This window comes from Chiloscyllium punctatum, chromosome 1, assembly GCF_047496795.1.
Source record: "Chiloscyllium punctatum isolate Juve2018m chromosome 1, sChiPun1.3, whole genome shotgun sequence".
Classification (NCBI taxonomy): domain Eukaryota; kingdom Metazoa; phylum Chordata; class Chondrichthyes; order Orectolobiformes; family Hemiscylliidae; genus Chiloscyllium; species Chiloscyllium punctatum.
The window spans coordinates 89,472,569-89,493,855 of NC_092739.1; the positions used below are offsets into that span (position 1 = coordinate 89,472,569).

The following is a 21,287-nucleotide window of genomic DNA, read 5'->3' on the forward strand; positions in this document are numbered from 1 at the left end:
TCATTTTCTTCTTAACCTGGGATGAGGAATTTTGGTCTCAAACTGTCACTTAAGTTGGAAACTTCGAAAGCTTAAGTTAAAAGTGATTTAAAAATTTTATTAACTAACACGAATGACAGGAATTTGTGGTTTATCCTGTCACCAGTCAATTCTCCCAAATGGATTGTATCACAAAGGAATACCTTCTACTTCATATTAGAAACATTACAAGAAAATGCAGAAAAACTATTCAGGAAACACAAGGAACTCACTTATAAATTGCACGAATATATTCCGAGTCACTGTTATTCTGAGCAGAGACTCCCTTATCCATAGCAGTTTCTAGAATGGAAAGTCCAAAAGGTAAGTCGGATATTTGTGCTGATCAAATCAATTAACCTTAACATTAGGAATTTACAAATAAGCTTACCTTTATGAGCACTGATAAAACAAATAGCATCAAAAGCAAACCAAATGTATCATCACAATGGATAGGCTTACCCCTTCTCTAGAGGTGGTGAGAAAGGTCAGTTATTGGGCAAGTTGCCCTGGCAGAATAGTATATTCCTTTTAGACACCGAAGCAATTAAATGCTGGAAAACAAGGCCCTTCTGTAACCTTCAACTCAGCCCCAAAATCAGGGCCTGGAGTTGTCCATTAACAACCAGTTAATGGCCTCATCTTTCTGCTGGTCAATGTCCTGCATTCTGAGCATGCAAGAAAAGTGGTCGGTTGTTTGACAGGGCAGCCTAGTAGGGAGGGGCATCTTCCATTTGTTTCAATCTGCAGCCATCCAATTCCTTCCTCCCCGATCCCCATCTCCCTGCAAACCCATCCCAAGACCAGAAAGAAAACCATTTATCTTCTCACCATTTAAGTATCCAAACCCTGAGACTCAAGTGAGGTCTTCTCGGAGCTCATAGCTACCACCCTCAGATGGGCCAACAGCTACTGGCACTACAAGACTTCAGTATGAAGACTTCTAATTTGCTGACGAGCTTTTCAAGTGGTTGATACGAATTTTATTTGGGGAGCTCCCTCTCTGGTGGGAGCAGAGAGTCTGTTGCCCCGAAGATCTGCCCCCAAATCCCCCACAAATAGTGGTTTTGGCAATATTTAGTGTTCAATGCACTGACTCAATAATTTACACATTACTCTGAGCACACATGAAGGAGCATCTGCAAAAATATGAACTATATGACACAGTCATGAGGTTGAGGTGTAGCTACAAGTAACAGTGAGTAAGTTACATTATTCCTCAAAGTACATTGTCAGTGTGATTATCTATAAAACTTTTTGTTAATGTAGTATATAGCATTTAAAAGTATGTCCGGAGCTGTTCTAGCAAGACGATAAGATGTAGGAGCAGAGAAAGCTCATTTAATGGTTTGCTCCACTAATCAATGAGGTTTATCACAGCCTTGAATATACTTAAATGAGTCAGCCACTAAAGCCCACTGCAGTAAAGAATTCCACAGATTCAATACCCTCAGAAGAAACTCCTTCTTATGTTGGACTTAAGAAATTGAAAGTAATTATGCTCTTTGGTCCTAAACTCTCCAATAAAGGGGAAACAACATTTCCACATCTAACTTATCAAATCCCCTGAGAATCTTGTATGTTTCAAGAAGGTCGTCTCTCTAAGTTTCAATGAGCACAAATCCAACCAACTCAATCTTTCAAGAAAATCCTTCCATGCCCAGACACCATCTAGTGAACCTCCTTTGGACTGCCCCCATTGCCAGTATATCTTTTCATAGACAAAGGACCCAAACTGTATAGTTTTAGCAAGACTTCTCTACCTTTAAACTCTATTCCCTTTGCTTCCATATTACCTTCAGAACTCGTACTGTGATTCACGCACGTGGACTTCCAAATCCTTCTGTGATGTAGTTTTCTGCAGTCTCTCTCCATTTAAATAATGCTCAGTTCCTCTATTCCTCCTGCTAAAGTGCATAGCCACACATTTTCCAACATTATAATCCGCGTGCCAAGTTTTTGCCCATTCATGTAACTAGTCTACATCCCCCTCGAAACTTGGTCATCTTCATTAATTGCCTTCCAACTTGTTTTCGTGTCACCTGCAAACTAGTTACAGCAAATCCATTTTCCTCATTCAAGTCAGTAATATATAAGGTAAATAACTGTAGCTCCAGCACGGATACCTGTGGCACTCCTCTAGTTACAGGTGGCCATCTTGAAAGTGACCACCCCCCACCCCATCCCAACTGTGTTCTGTTAGCCAATATTCCATCTATGATAATATACTACCTCTAAAACAATGGGCTCTTAAGTAGTCTATTGCGTGGTACTTTATCAAATGAAAATCCAAATAAATGATATCCACAGCATTCTCTTTAGCTACCCAGTTTGAGAAAATCATAAAGAATTCCAATAAATTTGTTAAGCATAATTTCCCCTTTGTGAAGTCATATGGACTCTGATTAATTAAGTTATGTATTTCTAAATGCTCTGCTACTAGGTCTATTAAAAGACTCAAACATTTTCCTCAATAACAGATATTAAGCTAACATGTCTAGACTTATCCTTTTTTTCTGCTGGTTTTAAATAAAGATACAGCAAAACTTTGTTTTAACCAGTATCTTATGAACCTGTGATCTCTATAAACCAGCAAATATTATATATTTGAAATACCAGAGGTTTGCTCGGAGATCACAAAGACAATAGTCAGCTGAGAGCATGACTGAGAAGGCTCTCTGCTGGTAAATTTTATTTAAGGCAAAGTTACATTACTATTTAAGTGATTTATGCTGGAAATAAAGTACAACTTGTATTGCACTTCTATTACTTAGCGCGTGTTTTAACATTGATTACGTGGATCTCTCGATCAACCAGGATATTTGGTCAACTGGCACATTCCTATAGGTGACAGTTAATAAAATCTTTGCTGTGCTACATTAGCAGTCATCCAATCCTCGAATGCACTGCCTAGGAAGATAAGGAAGGAAACCTGAACCTTTAAACAGGTACTTGAATTAGCACTTGAAGCATCAAAACATTCCAAGTTACTGCTGGAAAGTGGGATTAGTACAGGTAGCAATATACTTTTGGTGGTACTGACATGATGGGTCAAAAGGGCATATTCTGTACTGTCTGATGCTACCTTTTTAAGATGTCAAGGAAGGGAAGTTTTAGGTATATAAAACAATATATTCCTACACAAACAGAGATGATGATAAGGACATGGAATTGTAAAATCCTTAAGGACTTTAAAAGAATAGGCAAAAAAAATCCTTGAATATGATTCATCAGTAGCTATCAATTTAAAAGTTATTGCTAAAGCACTAGAAAAGTATACTGGGAAAAAAAATTTCATACAGCAGTTGCAAAGCTTTTCATTGTGCCTCAGTACACGTGACAATAAATTCAATTCAATTCAACTGTGAATGCTTGAAGCAGAGACCACTGCATCATCTTTTAAAAAGAAAAAAAAGGATATTTAAAACAAGATACATTGATATGGAGGGAAAAGGCACCATTTTAAATTGCCCTAGTAAAGCAGCAGCATAGACAATAGACTACATACTCTTCTGCTGAGCTGTTAACTCTGACCCTTTTTATATCTGCTCCCATTTTAACAATCTGTGCAAACTCACCACAAATGATGTCCAAAGCACAAAGAGTGACATCACTGAAGCAGTTAAAAGGTCCCTTTCCCACTTTCTTCTCCCATTTTTCCAGTAATATACTGGCCTGTTCATTCATAACCTCCAGAAATTCCATCAGAATTGTGAAATGAAATGTTGGGGTTATTAACTTCCTCCTTGCACGCCATTTATTTCCTGTGCTGCAAAGCAAAGCAAAGAGGAGAGTGTTAGTTCTACATTTTTGATAACATTACTTCAATGCATTTTAATAAAGCACCTGTAAAGGGTCAATACCAATCTCAGATCATAAACTGTGATTAAAAAATATTAATTCCAAGTATCTGCTGCTCCTCAAACTTACGTATTGGCCAGGGTGATTATTTAAAGCAGAATATTGAAGGTTAATCAAGAACTTAAATGTTTTTTAAATTCATTTACAGAGAAACCTCGATTATGCGAATTTCGGATTATCCAAAGATTTCATGGTCCCACAAAAATGTTGCGTCCCACAAAAACATTGTGTCAAATAGCTAAGTGTAATCGATTTACCTGTACTGAAGAACATGTGAAAATGCTGGCAAAGACAAATAACCACAAGCAGCTCAAGCACCAGCGACTGGAATTTTTTTATATAAGGGTTGTTACAGAGCCCTTTGCAAAAGTGTTTTACAGTATGCCCGTCACTTTACCGGGCCGTTCATGAAAAAAAATGGCTGAGAACGTAAACGCATGTGTGAGGTGGTGCTTTTGTCTTTCTATCGCGAGACGGAGTTGTTGGAAACTGACAAATGCTCTTGCGATCATAGAAGCTGTTTGGGAGCTTGTTTAATGTTGTCTTCACCACTCCTTGTATGCTAACTACTGCTGCATTTTTAAAACATTTTCTCGTGTTATAATAGATTAATTTTGTTTATCGTGTGAGATATGCCCTCTTGCACTCAATACATTAAAATTATAGATTTAAACAAATTCTCTAGTAGTGCACAGCATTAGAACTGAATGGTTTCCCCTTGTTTAAGATAAAACTGATTATCCGAATGAAACAATGCCTGCCCATATCGTTCAGATAATTGAGGTTCCTCTGTACAGAGATGTGGATTTGCTGGCTCGGCCAGAATTTACTGCCCATCCCCAACTGGCCAGAAGGCAGTTAGAGTAGAGAGTAACTTATTTGTCATTTCTACCATATGCAACTGAGACAGTAAAAATGAGACAGTGTTCCTCCAGGACAGAGGTGCTCATGGACAGCACAAACTACATGAACATACAAAGAGCAACATAAAGTGCATGAGAAGAGCAAAACATGCAAATTCCAGTGTAATAAAAGAACAATAATTAATAGACACTGTTCTAGCAGCAACTCTAATTCAAACTCGAAGAAGAGTCAGTCATATTGCTGTGGGTCTGCTTCACACATAGGCCAGACTAAGTAAGTACTGATTTCCTTTCCTAAAGGAAATGAGTTAGCAAGGTGGATTTTTTCCCTTAACAATCGACAGTACTTTCATGCTAAGTTTTTGTGGAAGTCACATTCTAATTTCTGGCAGGGCAGGATTTGAATCATGACTTGAATCCTCAGGACATGACCTGAATTAATAGCCTAGTGATTATACCGAGAGGCATTACCTCCCCTTATGTGCTTAGCCTTGATCTTATTGAATGGCAGAGCAGGTTTGAGGGGCTCAATGGCCTGTTCCTAGTTCTCAAGTATCCTCCTTGCTGTTAGGGAGGCAGAGCTCCATGATGTTAATATAGAAATGGTGATGGAACAGCAATATAGTTACAAATTAGAATAGAGTGAGACTCAGTGAGGAATTTGGAAGTTTGGAATTCTCCTGCCCTCATCATCCAAGTAATAAAGATTATAGCTTTAAAAAGGTATTGTCAAAGAAGGCCTAGTGAGTCTGTCATTGGGATACACTGTTGCCACAACACAGTGGTGGTGGAGGACCTGAATGTGTAAAATGGTGGATAAATAGCAATCAAACTCTTGAGCTTAAAGTGTGGTGCACTTATTCAGACAAATCACTTGAATTTGTGCCCCAGAGATGGTGAAAAGGCTCTAGGAAGTCAGCAATTACTTAACTCACCACTAAATACCCAGCCTTTGACCAACTCCTTCAGTTATAGTATTTGCCTGGTTAATCCAGTTAAGTTTCACCTCTATCGCCTATTCTTTCCCAGCAATCCTTCTATTACTTCTCCTTTCAAGGAAATATAAACTCAATCAACTGTTTCAATCTTTTTCAATTCATTTCTTTTCAAGAATAAAACCAATTGAATTGAACAACATAGTTGGAATTTGACACTTTCCTTCATCTTATCAGCGAAATGGTATTACAATATGTTGTCTCACCACATTAATCTACTATTTCGTGCATGCTCAGATATAAGTTTGATATTGGTATCAAAAACTTAAGTAACCATTTTTTTAGTGTGGCATGATAAAGTCTATTCAGGAAGACTCTGATGATGTGGCATGCACATTGCAGAGGCTGCAAATTCCTTTCAAACAAATGGCCAATTAGAAATCTCTCTGGCTCTTCTTGGCTGCCATTGGCACATGTTGGAAGCACGTGCAGATGGATTCTCAACTTATTTGCAACCCCCTTAGCCTTCAATCCCGGATACTGTGCTGTCAAACCTGCCTCATTTCTATAATTACACCAAATTAAAATAGAGGTTTAGTGGTGTACAGCTGCTGATCCAGACATCAAGAAAGGTCTGAAGTAAAGATAAGACAAGTTCTAATCATGGAACTGTGGAATTTTTAAAAAAAGTATCAGTAATGCTGACCATAAGGTTAATTCATTTAAAGAAAGATAGTCCATCATCCTTACACAACACCTGACTCCAGAACAACAACATGGCTGACCTATAACTTGTGTCTGAAGCTCCTCAGTTGTATTTAAGGCAGTAACTTACACCACCTCCTTAACAGCAATTGGGAATGAGCTATAAAATCTGGCCTTGTTAGTGTCACCCACATGCCATAAAATGAATAAAAAGCAACATGGATAATTTAACCTGAATGGGAAAGATTCCCACACTATAGCATAAAAGGAAGGCCCTCAGATGGAGAAAGCTGTTATTAAACATGGCAATTAATAGAGACACACACATTGCATTATCTTTGGTATGTTTGTTAATTAATAAAAAAAGGTGAACTTTCAGCTCAATTTAGCTCGTAATTATGCAACACAGCAATTTACGACATTATACCATATATAATTTAAAAGAATCAAACCAATAAAATGAATCCAGTTTTGCTGACACTTTGTACTTGTGCAAACAGATGTGTGAGTGTTAAGGAAGTAAATATTTAATTTTTAATACAAGAAAAGCAGGTCGATCAATGAACTCCACAGTTGTTTGAAGAGGGGCCTTAATAATCAATCTCAGTTCCAAACTACATTTACTTCATGGCAAGATACTTTGTGTAAAGTGTGAACCATACAATACACATTTAATTAATGGATATTACTTTCTTCCGAGTTTCATTAACTTCAAAAACAAACCAGCAGAGATTAGGAACAGGAAACTGAATTGATCGCAGCCGTTTTACAAATTCAAACTCCAGACTGTATCTGTATTCAGTGAGAAGACAGGCACACCGAACTCTTCTGGTTGCATAATTATTAATTGTATTAATTCCCAGGGAATCAAAATGACAAGTTGCTAAAATGTTTCCATATTGTGAGAAATCAGATTTAAATTCACTTTCTCCAACGCATACTCAGCTGTCACAGAGTCCATTTCAACCCTTCGGAAAACTCCAACTTAAATTCTCATCTGCTGTATTGCCATGTTCCTACACAAGGTGAAAAGGAATAGAACATATTTCTAGATACAGGCACAACTACGGTACACTTGCTTCCAAATTTACATAAGTGCCACTTAAATAGTTATTTTGTGAGCAAAATATTGTATTGTATTGTATTCAAACTGAGATCACTTTAAAAATGCTTGCTCTAAGTAATCTGATTAAAAGGAGCCATTGAATCTTGGAATTATTTAGTCTGGAGTGCAATAATTTAATTGGCATGTTCAATGGGATGGATGAATCTACTTCCCGGTTGTGGTGAAAATAGTTCTTTGAATGTTAGATCCCAAACATAGTAACGTTTTGTCAAATAACAACTGATACCTAGCTTTAACTACAAATGGTCAGATTTAATGGGGTCTGACTGAAACTAATGACATTTATGAAGGATGCCAGACATGCCAGAATAAATGCAGGCAGCTGCAGAACCTTTTTGCAATGAATTATCAGAGCAGTAATTGAGGGACAATTCCCCACCTCACAAATATCACAGCCTGGTCAACAAAACTCAGTTGTTCTTCAGAGGAGACATTGAGAACAAAATAGAATGTTAAGCAACAAGATCCCTGTTTGACTTCTACTGAATAATATCAAGATTAACAGAGGGACTGAAACAGAAGAGAGGTAACAAAAACACTGATTACCCAGTTAATACAATTTAAACTTACTTCAGTAATATGCTGCCCTCTTGCTACAGTACTATACTATTGTGTCACAGGACATAGTTACATAGAAGATGACAGTTGTTGAGTTGTTAATATGAAAAAGCTGCTGCTTGTATAATAATTTTGATGTTACAAATTAGGGTCTCTTTGTTACCTACAACAACACTGCAGAGAACTATTCAGATTATATAATCTTCGAGACAAGTTTACATGTGGATGAACAAATAATACCTTGTCAATAGTCCTGTACCAAGCCAGGGGTGAAGAAACTTGTATGCATAGGACTTATCAAGGTGCTTGGAACTGCTCAATATGACCTATAGGATTACAAGATGATACAAACTGTGAACAGTGTGAGAGTATTTGTAACAGAATTTCAATAAATATCTATGTGCTTATAAAACAGAAATCATAAGCTACTGCCATATTCTAATACAGCAGTTCAAAATAGGTAAAAAAACAGTTCTTAGCAACATTACACTTTGGGTAACTCAGAATGAAACCCAGATCAAACTTGATCAAAACAAACTATTGCACAGCATCATCACTCAAACTTTAGTGAGGTTTCCAATAAGGCTCCGCATGGTACACTAGTTAGTAAAGTTAGATCGTATGGAATCCAGAGAGAACTAGCCAACTAGACTCAAAATTGGCTGGACAGTAAGAGAGAGAGGGTGGCGGTAGAGGGTTGTTGTTCAGACTGGAGGCCTGTGACCAGCAAGAATTGGTGCTGGGTCCACTGTTGTTCAGAAGTTATAGAAACGATTTTGATAAGAATATTGGAGGCATGGTCAGTAAGTTTGCAGATGATATCAACATTGATAATCACCTTTGCTGTCCACTATACCAGCAAAGAGTACAATGGTATCTTGATCAACTAGGCCAATAGACTGAGGAATGACAGATGGAGTTTAATTCAGATAAATGGTGAGGTTTTGAGTTTTAGTAGGACTTATACAGTTAATGGTAGGGCTCTGGGGTGTTTTGTTGAACAAAGAGACCTAGGGATGCAGGTACATAGTTCCTTGAAAGTGGCATCACAGGTAAACAGGATAGTAAGGCAATGTTTGGCATGCTTGCCTTTATTGGTCAGTTCAATGAATACAGGAGTTGGGACATCACATTACGGCTGTACAAGACATTGATAAGGCCACATTTGGAGAATGGCATATAATACTGGTCACCCTGCTGTACAGAGGATGTTACTAAATGGAAAGAACATGAAAAAAAGATTTACAAGGATGATCCAAAACTAGGAGGGTTTTAGTTATAAGCAGAGATTGGTAGTCTGGGACTGGTTTCCCTTGGAGCTGAGACTGAGGGGTCACCTTATAGAGGTTTAAGGTCATGAGGATCACAGGTAAGGTGAATATCCAAGGTCTCTTCCCCAGGTATAGGAAACTAGAGGGCATAGGATTAAGGTGAGGGGGAAGAGATTCAAAAGGGACCGGAGGGCAACATTTTCTCACAGAGAGCTGTGGATATGGAATGAGCTTCCAGAGGCTGGTACAAACACAACATTTAAAAGACTTTTGGATAGTTAAAAGGGATAGGAAAAAGTTGTAGAGGGATATGGGCTAAAGGCAGGCAAATGGGACTAGTTCAATTTAGGAAATCTGGACAGAATAGATGACTTGTCCCAAAGGGTGCGTTTCCATGCTATATGACTCTAATTGACAAAGAAGTTCTCAACAGTGTTGAACGTTATTGGGAAGACCCAGTGAGAGCAATAAAACCACAGAATGTTTTCTGGATGGGAGGCAGTAATGCCCAAATCACCAAAACTGGCTCAATCTCACAAATGCTGACTGAGCTGGCCAAAGCCTGAAAGACCAAGCTTCCAGAATGGATCTCAACAGGAGCTGAGGATACACAATCTCACTGACCTACCTGTTGTTGATGCGTCAGTCCAGGACAATATTGACAGGAAAATGCTGCCATCTAATCCATTTGCCACACTGATAACATTCTCTCCCCATGTTTTCTAGCATTATCACTGCATTAAACAGGATACGTTCAAACAAATCTAGTTACATGCCATAAACAGAGCTAAGTCATTCTTCAAGTGACAGACCAGTTCAAAGCTATGCAGCCCTCTCACTTCCTGTTAAGGAAGTGGGTAGAACTAACTGGACAATTGATTGGTTGAGGAGGGCCTAGATTCCTCGAATGTCCACAGCCTCAATTACAACAGAATCCAACATAATCAGAAGCAGCAAATTTGAGCCATTTGTATCCATCAGCCAGAAGATCTATCTCAATCTCCTTCAACCATCACAAAAGGCAGTCTTCAACCAACTCAATACGCACCACATGATATCAAGTATTAGCTAAAGCACAGGCCTTGACAAGAATGTGTTAAAGAGAGAGTCTTGGCAGAAGACAAGATCCTGGCCTCAGGCCAAGCTGTTCCAGTATAGCTATGATGGACACGGTGGAAAATTGCCAAGGTTTGCCCTGTCCAAAAGATCACTTCCGAGAGTAAAAATGATTGAGTGATATTCAATCACGTGTGGATTTTAAGTGACTAGAGTGAATTGCTGAGACCAATAACCAATGAACACAGATTTAAGGTAAGCAGTAAAACAACTAGGCATAACAGGAGGCCTTTGTTTAAAAAAAAGTGTTGCAATGCATAATGGTTTCATTCTAAGGCACATTAGTGAAAGAGATGGGTTTTCATGACAGTTGACAGAACAGTGTGACATTTGGAGGGGAACTTGCAAGTAGGCCCAATCAGGGATAGTGAGGGAACTTGTGCCTGGAGTCTGAAGAGATAGGGGAGGCTCTACATGAGTTTTTTGCTTCAGTATTCAAGAGAGAAGGTCCTTGTTGACAGTGAGAATACCGTGGACCAGGTTAATAGGCTTGAACAGATTAATATTAAGGAAGTGGATGTGCTGGAAATTCTGGGATACGTCCCCAGGGCTGGATCAGATATGTCCAAGGTTACTAAGAGAAGTGAGGAATGAGATTGCTGCACCCCTGGCAATGATCTTTGCATCCTCACTCCCCATGAGAGTAGTACCAGATGATTGGAGGGAGGTGAATGTTGTTCCTCTTTTCAAGGAAGAGAATGGGGAAATCCCCGGGAATTACAGATCAGTCAATCTTACATCTGTGGTAAGCAAGCTAACTGGAAAGGATTCTGAGAGATAGGATTTATGCCTATTTGGAAAAACATAGTTTGATTAAAGATAGTCAGCATGGCTTTATGAGGGGCAGGTTCATTGAGTTCTTGAGGATGTGACGAGATAAGTTGACAAAGGTCAAGCAGTGGACGTGGTGTATATGGATTTCAGTAAGGCAGTTAATAAGGTTCCCCATGGCAAGCTCATTCACAAAGTTAGGAGGTATGGGATACAGGGAAATTTGGCTGTGGGGACACAGAACTGGCTGGCCGAAAGACGACAGTGGATGAGAGATATTCCGCCTGGAGGTCGGTGACCAGTGGTGTCCTACAGGGATCTGTTCCTGGGCCTCTGCTCTTTATAGTTTATATAAATGACTTGGAAGAAGTAGTGGAAGGGTGGGTTAGTAAGTTTGCCGATGACACGAAGGTCAGTGGTGTTATCAACAGCCTGCAACAGTCTTTGAAACGACAACATGACATTGACAGGGTGCAGAGCTGGGCTGAAAAGTGGCAGATGGAGTTCAACCTGGTTAAATATGAAGTGATTCATTTTGAAAGGTCGAATTTGAATGCTGAATACAGGGTTAAAAGACAAGATTCTTGGCCGTGTGGAGGAACAATGGGATTTTGGGGTCCATGTACATAAATCCCTCTAAGTTGCCCCCACATTGGTAGGGTTGTTAAGTGGCAGACAGTGTTCTGGCTTTCGTTAATGGGGGGATTGAGCTTAAGAACCATGAGGTTTTGCCGCAGCTCTATATTGTGTCCAGTTCTGGTCGCCTCATTATGGGAAGGATGTAGATGCTTTAGAAAGAGTGCAGAAGAAATTTACTGGGATGCTGCCTGGATTAGAGGGTTTATCTTATGAAGAGAGGTGGAGTGAGCTAGGGCTTTTTACACTAGAGAGAAGGAGAAAAAAAAGTGACTTGATACAGGTGTACAAAAGGTAATGAGAGGCATAGATAGAGTTGATAGCCAGCGACTTTACTCCAGGGCAGAAATGGCGAGGGGTCATAATTTTAAAGGTGATTGAAGGAAGGTATAGGGGAAGATATCAGAGGTAGATTCTTTACACAGTGTGGTGGGTGCTTGGAATTCACTGCCGGCAATGGTAGTAGAGTCAGAGTCATTAGGGACATTTAAGCAACTGCTGGACAAACACGTGGATGGCAGTAAATTGAGGGGTGTGTAGATTAAGATCAATGCTCGGCACAACATCATGGGCCGAAGGGCCTGTGCTGTGCTGTTCTATATTCTAGTGACTTGCGCATTTTTCAATTATCCTTGGTCTTACATTTTTAAGTTTGGAAGAGCTGTTGCAAGTGTATTGCAATGCATCTTATAGATGCTGCACACTGATGCCATAGCATGCTATGATGGAGAGAACGATCATGACAGTGGATGAATTGCTGATCAAGGGGGCTGCATTGCCCAAGATGGCATTGAGCTTAGAGTGTTGTTGCAAACCATTAGTTACAAAAGGTTAAAATGCAAGTAACCAAGAAGGCTAATAAGATGCTATCGCTTAATCGCCAAGTGAAATTGAATATAAAAGCTTGTTATATCCCAGTTATGCAGGACATTAGTAAGACCACACCTGATTACTGTTTGCAGATTTGATATCCTTACTTAAAAGGAAGTGTACCAGGAGGTGGTTTACTAAACTGATAACTGGGTTGTCTTACACAGGATTAGTCAGAGAGACTGGCTTGTTTCCACTGCAGCTTAGAAGAGTGAGAGGTGACTTAATAGTCTCAACAAGGTAGACATGGATGTTTCCTCTTGTGGGTCAATCCAAAAGTCAGGAACATTAAGTTAGAGGTCACATTTGTGGACAAAGATGAGGAGTTTTTTTTTCCCCTGGGGACTGAGACACTTTGGAACATACTACATCAAGAAGGTGATGAAGGCAGAGTTATTGATTCCTCTGCCAAACAAAACTCTGTCCACCTTTTTGTTAAAAATTCACAAGGTGAGTGAGGAGAGACAGGAATGTGAAATTCAAAACCCAAAACAAATCAGCTATGACCTTATTAAATGGCAGAGCAGGCTCAAAGGGTCGAATAGTCTATTTCTGCTTTGATTTTGTATGTCCATACATGAAGTGAAGTGAACTGGCTGAAAAGTAGTAGTTACACAACACCAGATTATAGTCCAACCAATAAGGTCATTTCAGATAAACCTGTTGGACTATAAGCTGGTGCGATGTAACTTCTGACTTTGTCCATCCCAGTCCATCACCAGCATCCCCACATCATGGCTGAAAGCTGTCATGTGTCACTTTACCACATCAGGATGTGGTAGAGTTGGATAATCCATTCAGCATTTTTGGCAGTAGATAGATGCAAATGCTCTGTACCTGCTAGCTCTTCCATAATGGAGGATGAAAATGTTCATGGGCCATCCTCTTCTGGCTCAGTGTTTAATTGGCCAACACTGTTTACAATTGGATGCATAACTACAGGACCTTGACTTAATCAAGATGCTTGTCCGATAACTTAGTTCTGTCAGTTGCGCGTTGCTTCCACAGTCTAGCAAACACACACTACAGCTTCACCAGGGTGATCTCATTTTTTAAGTAATTCTGGCACTGCTCCTAGCAAGTTCACATAGTCCAGACCAAACCTTCACTACATGGCAATCATGGAGTCAGAAATGCCAGACCATCTCTTTGGAGCTTACAGTGAAGTACAATTTTGCTGATTTCCCATACCACTTCAAAGCAGGTCCATGCTGGAAAATGTTTCCTTCATTCAGAGCAGGCAATAGTGTCTGGGGCATTGGTGTCTCCCACCCAGAGTACATTCAGCAATCTTGCCTCCCTCAATGGTACTTCAAAGTGGTTTCCAACACACACTTCTCATTTCATCAGTTAAGGGGGCAATCTGTGTGAGGACTCCTTGCACACGTTAGACCTGAGGCCATGAGATACCATGATGTTCAGAGTCAAATGTTGAAGATTCCAGTCCACACTCTATATACCATGACGCCACCAACTCTGGTAGCCCTGTCACAAGGATGATAATTGAATAGACTAGAACATTTGTTGTAAACTATTTATCAGGGAGTATACTATGTCAGGCTGTTTTATCCCAAATTGCCATTGTGAACATGCAGGTGGACTGCCTTTTTGAACCGTTATAGTCCATATGTTGAAGTAGATCCACAATGCCCTTAGGGACGGAGTTGCAGAATTTTAGCTCAGCAACACTGAAGCAGCAGCAATGCATTTCCAAATCAGGTGGTATCTTAGAAGGAAATTTGCAGACAGTGGTATTCCCACGTGTATACTACCATTGCCCTTCAAGATGGATGCGGGTTTAGAAGGTATTAACTGAGGATCTCTGGTGAATTTCTGCAATGCATCTTGTAGATGGGAGACACTGCTGAATGTCAGTAGTGGAGGGAGTGAATGCCCGTGGATGCACTGCCAATCAAGTGGGCTTCCTTGTCCTGGATGGTGTCAAGCTTGTACTGGATTAGTGGTGCTGGAAGAGCACAGCAGTTCAGGCGGCATCCAACGAGCAGCGAAATCAACGTTTCGGGCAAAAGCCCTTCATCAGGAATAAAGGCAGTGAGCCTGAAGCGGGGAGAGATAAGCTAGAGGAGGGTGGGGGTGGGGAGAGAGTAGCATAGAGTACAATGGGTGAGTGGGGGAGGAGATGAAGGTGATAGGTCAAGGAGGAGAGGGTGGAGTGGATAGGTGGAAAAGGAGATAGGCAGGTTCGACAAGTCCGGACCAGTCAAGGAGAGTGTGCTGAGCTGGAAGTTTGAAACTAGGATGAGGTGGGGGAAGGGGAAATGAGGAAGCTGTTGAAGTCCACATTGATGCCCTGGGGTTGAAGTGTTCCAAGGCGGAAGATGAGGCGTTCTTCCTCCAGGCGTCTGGTGGTGAGGGAGCGGCGGTGAAGGAGGCCCAGGACCTCCATGTCCTCGGCAGAGTGGGAGGGGGAGTTGAAATGTTGGGCCACGGGGCGGTTTGGTTGATTGGTGCGGGTGTCTCGGAGATGTTCCCTAAAGCGCTCTGCTAAGAGACGCCCAGTCTCCCCAATGTAGAGGAGACCACATCGGGAGCAACGGATACAATAAGTGATATTAGTGGATGTGCAGGTAAAACTTTGATGGATGTGGAAGGCTCCTTTAGGGCCTTGGATAGAGGTGAGGGAGGTGGTGTGGGCACAGGTTTTACAGTTCCTGCGGTGGCAGGGGAAAGTGCCAGAATGGGAGGGTGGGTCGTAGGGGGGTGTGGACCTGACCAGGTAGTTGCGGAGGGAACGGTCTTTGCAGAAGGCGGAAAGGGGTGGGGAGGGAAATATATCCCTGGTGGTGGGGTCTTTTTGGAGGTGGCAGAAATGTCGGCGGATGATTTGGTTTATGCGAAGGTTTGTAGGGTGGAAGGTGAGCACCAAGGGCGTTCTGTCCTTGTTATGGTTGGAGGGGTGGGGCTTGAGGGCAGAGGTGCGGGATGTGGACGAGATGCGTTGGAGGGCATCTTTAACCACGTAGGAAGGGAAATTGCTGTCTCTAAAGAAGGAGGCCATCTGGTGTGTTCTATTGTGGAACTGGTCCTCCTGGGAGCAGATACGGCGGAGGCGGAGAAATTGGGAATACGGGATGGCATTTTTGCAAGAGATAGGGTGGGAAGAGGTGTAATCCAGGTAGCTGTGGGAGTCGGTGGGTTTGTAAAAAATGTCAGTGTCAAGTCGGTCGTCACTAATGGAGATGGAGAGGTCCAGGAAGGGGAGGGAGGTGTCAGAGATGGTCCAGGTAAATTTAAGGTCAGGGTGGAATGTGTTGGTGAAGTTGATGAATTGCTCAACCTCCTCGCGGGTGTCAAGCTTGGCATGTTGTTGCAGCTGCACTCATCCAGGCAAGTGGAGAGTATTCCATCACATGCCTGACTGGTGCCTTGTAAATGATGGATGAATTTCAACAGTAGACAAATATGTTACTTACTGCAACAGTATTTCTATGGCTAGTCCAGTTTAATTTCTCGTCTATTGTAATTCCCTGGATGTTGATAGCGGGGATTTACCAATGGTTATACCACTGAATATCAAGGGTATTCTGATAGCCAGATTCTTTTGTTGGAGAAGGTCATTTTCTGGATGTGTAGTGTTTTCAGAATCCAATGCATTCTGCCATTTTTTGATTTCACGTGGAGTGAACTGAATTGGCTGAAAACTGGCATCTGTGATATTAGGGATCTCTGAAGGAGAAACAAATTAATCATCTATTTGGCACTTTAGGCTATTTTGTGCACTGATGTCACAGGTTCTCCATCATTGGGGATGAGAAAGTTTATGAATCCTCTCTCTCTCTCCAGTGAGCTCTTTAATTATCCACCAGTATTGATGGCTGGATATGGCAGGACTGCAGAGATTAGGTGACAGTGAGATCTGCAGATGTTGGAGATCAGAGTTGTGAGTGTGGTGCTGGAAAAGCACAGCAGGTCAGGCAGCATCCAAGGAGCAGGAAAATTGATGTTTTGGACTGAAGCCCTTCATCAGGGATGAGCTGGGAGCCTCGGGGATGGCGAGATAAGTTTTGTAAAAGTGGATGGAGGTGGGGGTAAAGGTGATAGGTCAGAGGAGGACGGTGGAGTGGATAAGTGGGAAGGAAGATTGACAGGTGGGACAGGTCATGAGGGCGGTGCTGAGCTGGAAGGTTGGAACTGGGATTTTTACAATAGGTGGATGGAGGTGATTTTATCTCTCCATCCTGAGGCTCCCAGCCTCATTACTGATGAAGGGCTCCAGCAGAAACATCGATTTTCCTGCTCCTCGGATGCTGCATGGCCTGCTGTGCTTTTCTAGCAACACACTCTCAGATGCAGAGATTAGACTGGATTCATTGGAATTATTATCACTGCTATTTATTGGTTTGTAGTTCTGTCTTGTAGCTCATTTAACCTCACTTTGGGTACTTTACACTCCTCGTTAAACCAGATTGATCCCCTATGATTTATAGCAATGGTAGAGTGGGAGTTAGGCCAAGTTTTGAGGTAAGAGGTCAAGAAATAGTATTGGAGTACACTTCTGCAACTGACAATAGCCCACAGCAACTCTTGGATGGCAGTCTTGAGATGCTCAAAGTCTGTTCAATTTAACATACTGATTGAACATATCCTACATGTGTGTGGCACTAAGTATTAGCCTCCACAAACACTGTGCAGTGGTCACTGACATGATCGTGGACAGATGCATCTGCAACAGGCAGATTGGTAAGGATGAGGTTAGATATGTTTAACCCCCTTATTAGTTCCATCACCACTTACCAAATACCAATTAACCGAATATAACTTGGTCAGATTTAAAACTTGTAGTGAATCAAGGTCAACATAACTAACAAGTCAGTTTGATGAGATATCAATGTTCCTAGATAGGTAGAGCTCCAAAAGCATTATCTACCTGCAACAAGCATTGTCTGCAAGATGCACTACAGCATCACTCAGATCATAACGAAAAGGACAGCAGAGTCAGAGTCAGAGTCAACAGAACTACACCTATTCGCTATTCCTGGTTTGGAAGTATATCACAAGTCCTTCATCATTGCTGGTTAGAGTCCTAGAATGGTGTCCCTAACAGCAATGTTGGAATATTTCACTATATTAGCTTCAGCAGTCCAAGAAGGCTGTTCACCATCATCTTCTGAAGGGCAACTAGGGTTGGGAAATAAAGGTTGACTTGCCAGTACCACCCCATGAATGATTACATTTAAAATATCCAGTATTCCAAGCACAAACCCAAAAGACCATATACAAAAAAAAACTTACTTCTACAGTCTCTGCGTGAAACAACACAACGAAGGGTAGTGGTCCCAACCATAATTTCATGAGTGGTTCATCTCTGCACTTGGTGGTAAATTCAATCAGTTGAAGGAAAAAGTCTAAAGAACCCAAAAATAATTGTGATTTTAGTCATTGTTTCAAAATACAAAATTTGAGTATTGCTGAAAAAAAGGGAGACTTTGGCTAAGCTTTTTGATGTCTCACACTCAGTCAGAGATATACAGCACAGAAACAGAGACATTAGTTCAACTTGTTCATGCCATTAGATATCCTAAATTAATTTAGTCCCATTTGCCTGCACTTGGCACATACCCCTCTAAATATTTTCTATTCATATACCCATCCAGATGCCTTTTACATGTTGTAATTGTACCAGCCTACACCACTTCCTCTGGCAGTTTATTCCATACACACACCACTCTCTGCATGATAACGTTGCCCTTACATCCCTTTTATATCTTTCCCCTCTCACTCTAAACCTATGCCCTCTAATTCTGGACTCCCCACCCCAGGGAAAAGACTTTGTCTATTTACTCAATCCATGCCCTTCATGATTTTATAAACCTCTATAAAAGGTCACCCATCAGCCTCCAACAGTCCAGGGAAAACAGCCCCAGCCTATTCAGTCTCTCCCCATAGCTCAAACTCTGGCAACATCCTTGTAAATCTTTTCTGAACCCTTTCAAGTTTCACAACAGAAAGTGTTGGCCCACTCAAAAACAAAGGAGGAACGTTATGCGTGGAGTCAGAGAAAATGGGTGAGATTTGTAATGAGTACGTTGCATCGGTATTCACCGAGGAGACAGACATGATGGATGTTGAGGTTAGGAATTGATGTTTGATTACTCTAGATGGAAGTGGGTACTGCAGATGCTGGAGATTAGAGTGGTGCTGAAAAAGTACAACAGGTCAGGCAGCATCCGAGGTGCAGGAAAATAGACGTTTTGGGCAAAAGCCCTTCATCAGGAATGTAATCAGGTTTGATTACTCTAGGTCAAGTCAGCATAGGGAGGAAGTGTTGGGTATTCTAAAAGGCACCAGGGTGGACATGTTCCCAGGCCCAGATGGAATCTATCCCAGGTTACTGAGGGAAGTAAGAAGGGAAACAGTTGGGGCTTTATCAGATATCTTTGCAGTATCCTTAAACACAGGTGGGGTCCCGGAGGACTGGAAAATTGCTAATGCTGTCACATTGTTTAAGAAGGGTAGCAGGGGTAATCCAGCTAATTATAGACTGGTGAGCCTATCATTGGTGGTAAGAAAGATGCTGAAGAAGATACGGAGGGATAGGATCTATTCCCATTGGAAGAAAATGAGCCATCAGTGATAGACAACATGGTTTTGTGCAAGGAAGGTCATATCTTACCAACTTAATAGAATTCTTTGAGGAAGTGACAAAGATGATCGATGAGGGAAGATGTAGATGTCACATTCATGGACTTCAGTAAGGCATTTGATAAGGTTCCCCATGGTAGGCTGATGGAGAAAGTGAAGTCACATGGGGTCCAGGGTGGACTAGCTAGATGGATAGAGAACTGGCTGGGCAGCAGGAGGCAGAGAGTAGTAGTGGAAGGGAGTTTCTTAAAATGGAGAACTGTGACTAGTCATGTTCCACAGGAATCTATGGTGGGACCACTGTTGTTTGTGATATACATTAATGATCTGGAGGAAGGTATAGATGGTGTCATCTGCAAACTTACTAATCAGACCAAGATTGCTGGAGCAGCAGATAGTGAAGTGGACTGTCAGAGAATGCAGCAGAATATAGATAGATTGTAGAGTTGGGCAGAGCAATGGCAGATAGAGTTCAATCCAGGCAAATGTGAGGTGATGCATTTTGGAAGATCCAATTCAAGAACGAACTATATGGTATATGAAAAAATCCTAAAAGTGATGTATAGAGAGATCTGGGTGTTCAGGTCCATTGTAATCTGAAAGTTGCAATGCAGGTCGACAGAGCAGTCAAGAAAGCATGGCATGCTTTCCTTCATAGAATGGAATATTGGGTACAAGGGTCGGCAAGTCATGTTACAGTTGTGTCAGACTGTCGTTTGGCCACATTAGGAATACTGCATACAGTTCTGGTCTCCACATTACCAAAAGGATGTGGATGCTTTGGAGAAGGTGCACAGGAGTTTCACCAGAATGATGCCTCATGTGGAGGATGCTAACTATGAAGAGAGGTTGAGTAGATTAGAATTATTTCCATTAGAAAGATGGACCTGATTGAGGTCTACAAAACCATGAGAGGTATAGACAGGGTGGATAGCAAGAAGCTTTTTCCCCCCCAGAGTGGGGGACTCAATTACTAGGGGTCATGAGTTCAAAGTGAGGGGGGAAAAGTTCAAGGGAGACACACGTGGAAAGTTATTTACACACAGAAGGCGGTGGATGCCTGGAACACTTTGCCAGCAGAGGTGGGCACAAAAGCATCAGTTAAGGTGTATCTAGACAGATACATGAATGAGCAGGGAGCAGAGGGATACAGATCCTTAGAAAATAGGTGACAGGTTTAGATAGAGGATCTGGATCAACGCAAGCTTGCAGGGCCAAAGGGCCTGTTCATGTACTGTTATTTTCTTTGTTCTTTTCTTTCTATAACAGGGAGACCAGAATTGCATGCAGTATTCCAATAGTGGACAATTAACAAAGATTACCAATCAAAAGGGAAAACAATATTTATATGAAAGTGTTGTTTGTTGGTGATGTTGCCATGAAGAATACACCAGTTAGATTATGACTGACAGTTAACAGACAGGTTTTATTTTAATTTAAACCAGGAAGGTTGGTTCTGGTTTCTCAGGGCATAGGGAGCACATCTGCTGCAGATGTCAGATCAGCTTTCTTGAGAGTGAACCCTCAGAAAACAACTGGCCTGGATGGAGTCCCCGGCCATGCACTCAGATCCCGTGCGGACCAGTTGGCGGGAGTATTTACTGACACCTTTAACCTCTCCTTCCAACAATCCAAAGTCCCCACCTGATTCAAAAAGACTACCATCATCCTGGTATCAAAGAAAAGTCACACAGCATGCCTCAATGCCAACCGCTCAGTGGCTCTGACCTCCATAATTATCACATCTTCGAAAGGTTAGCCATGGCTCACATCAACTGTCTTGATCCTTTGCAATTCGACACAACAGGTCCATAGCAGATATCTTCCTGACTGTATACTCATCCCTGGTACATCTGGGTAACAAGGAAACCTATGTCCAGCTCCTATTTACTGAATACAGCTCCACCTTCAACACCATAATTCCAAATAAACATATCTCCAAACTCAAAAAGAC

General features: G+C 41.4%; 1 protein-coding gene across 1 annotated transcript in view; it reads right to left on the reverse strand.

Moving 5' to 3' along the window:
* LOC140477145 (cytochrome P450 4V2-like) overlaps positions 1-21,287 on the reverse strand; it is a 58,324-nt gene that overhangs the window by 30,800 nt on the left and 6,237 nt on the right. The window contains exons 2-5 of the mRNA XM_072570514.1: positions 17,984-18,096; positions 8,307-8,392; positions 3,597-3,787; positions 252-321 (exon numbers count right to left, since the gene is read on the reverse strand). Coding sequence (XP_072426615.1) covers positions 252-321; positions 3,597-3,787; positions 8,307-8,392; positions 17,984-18,096 — 460 coding nt within the window. The remainder of the gene's footprint in view (positions 1-251; positions 322-3,596; positions 3,788-8,306; positions 8,393-17,983; positions 18,097-21,287) is intronic.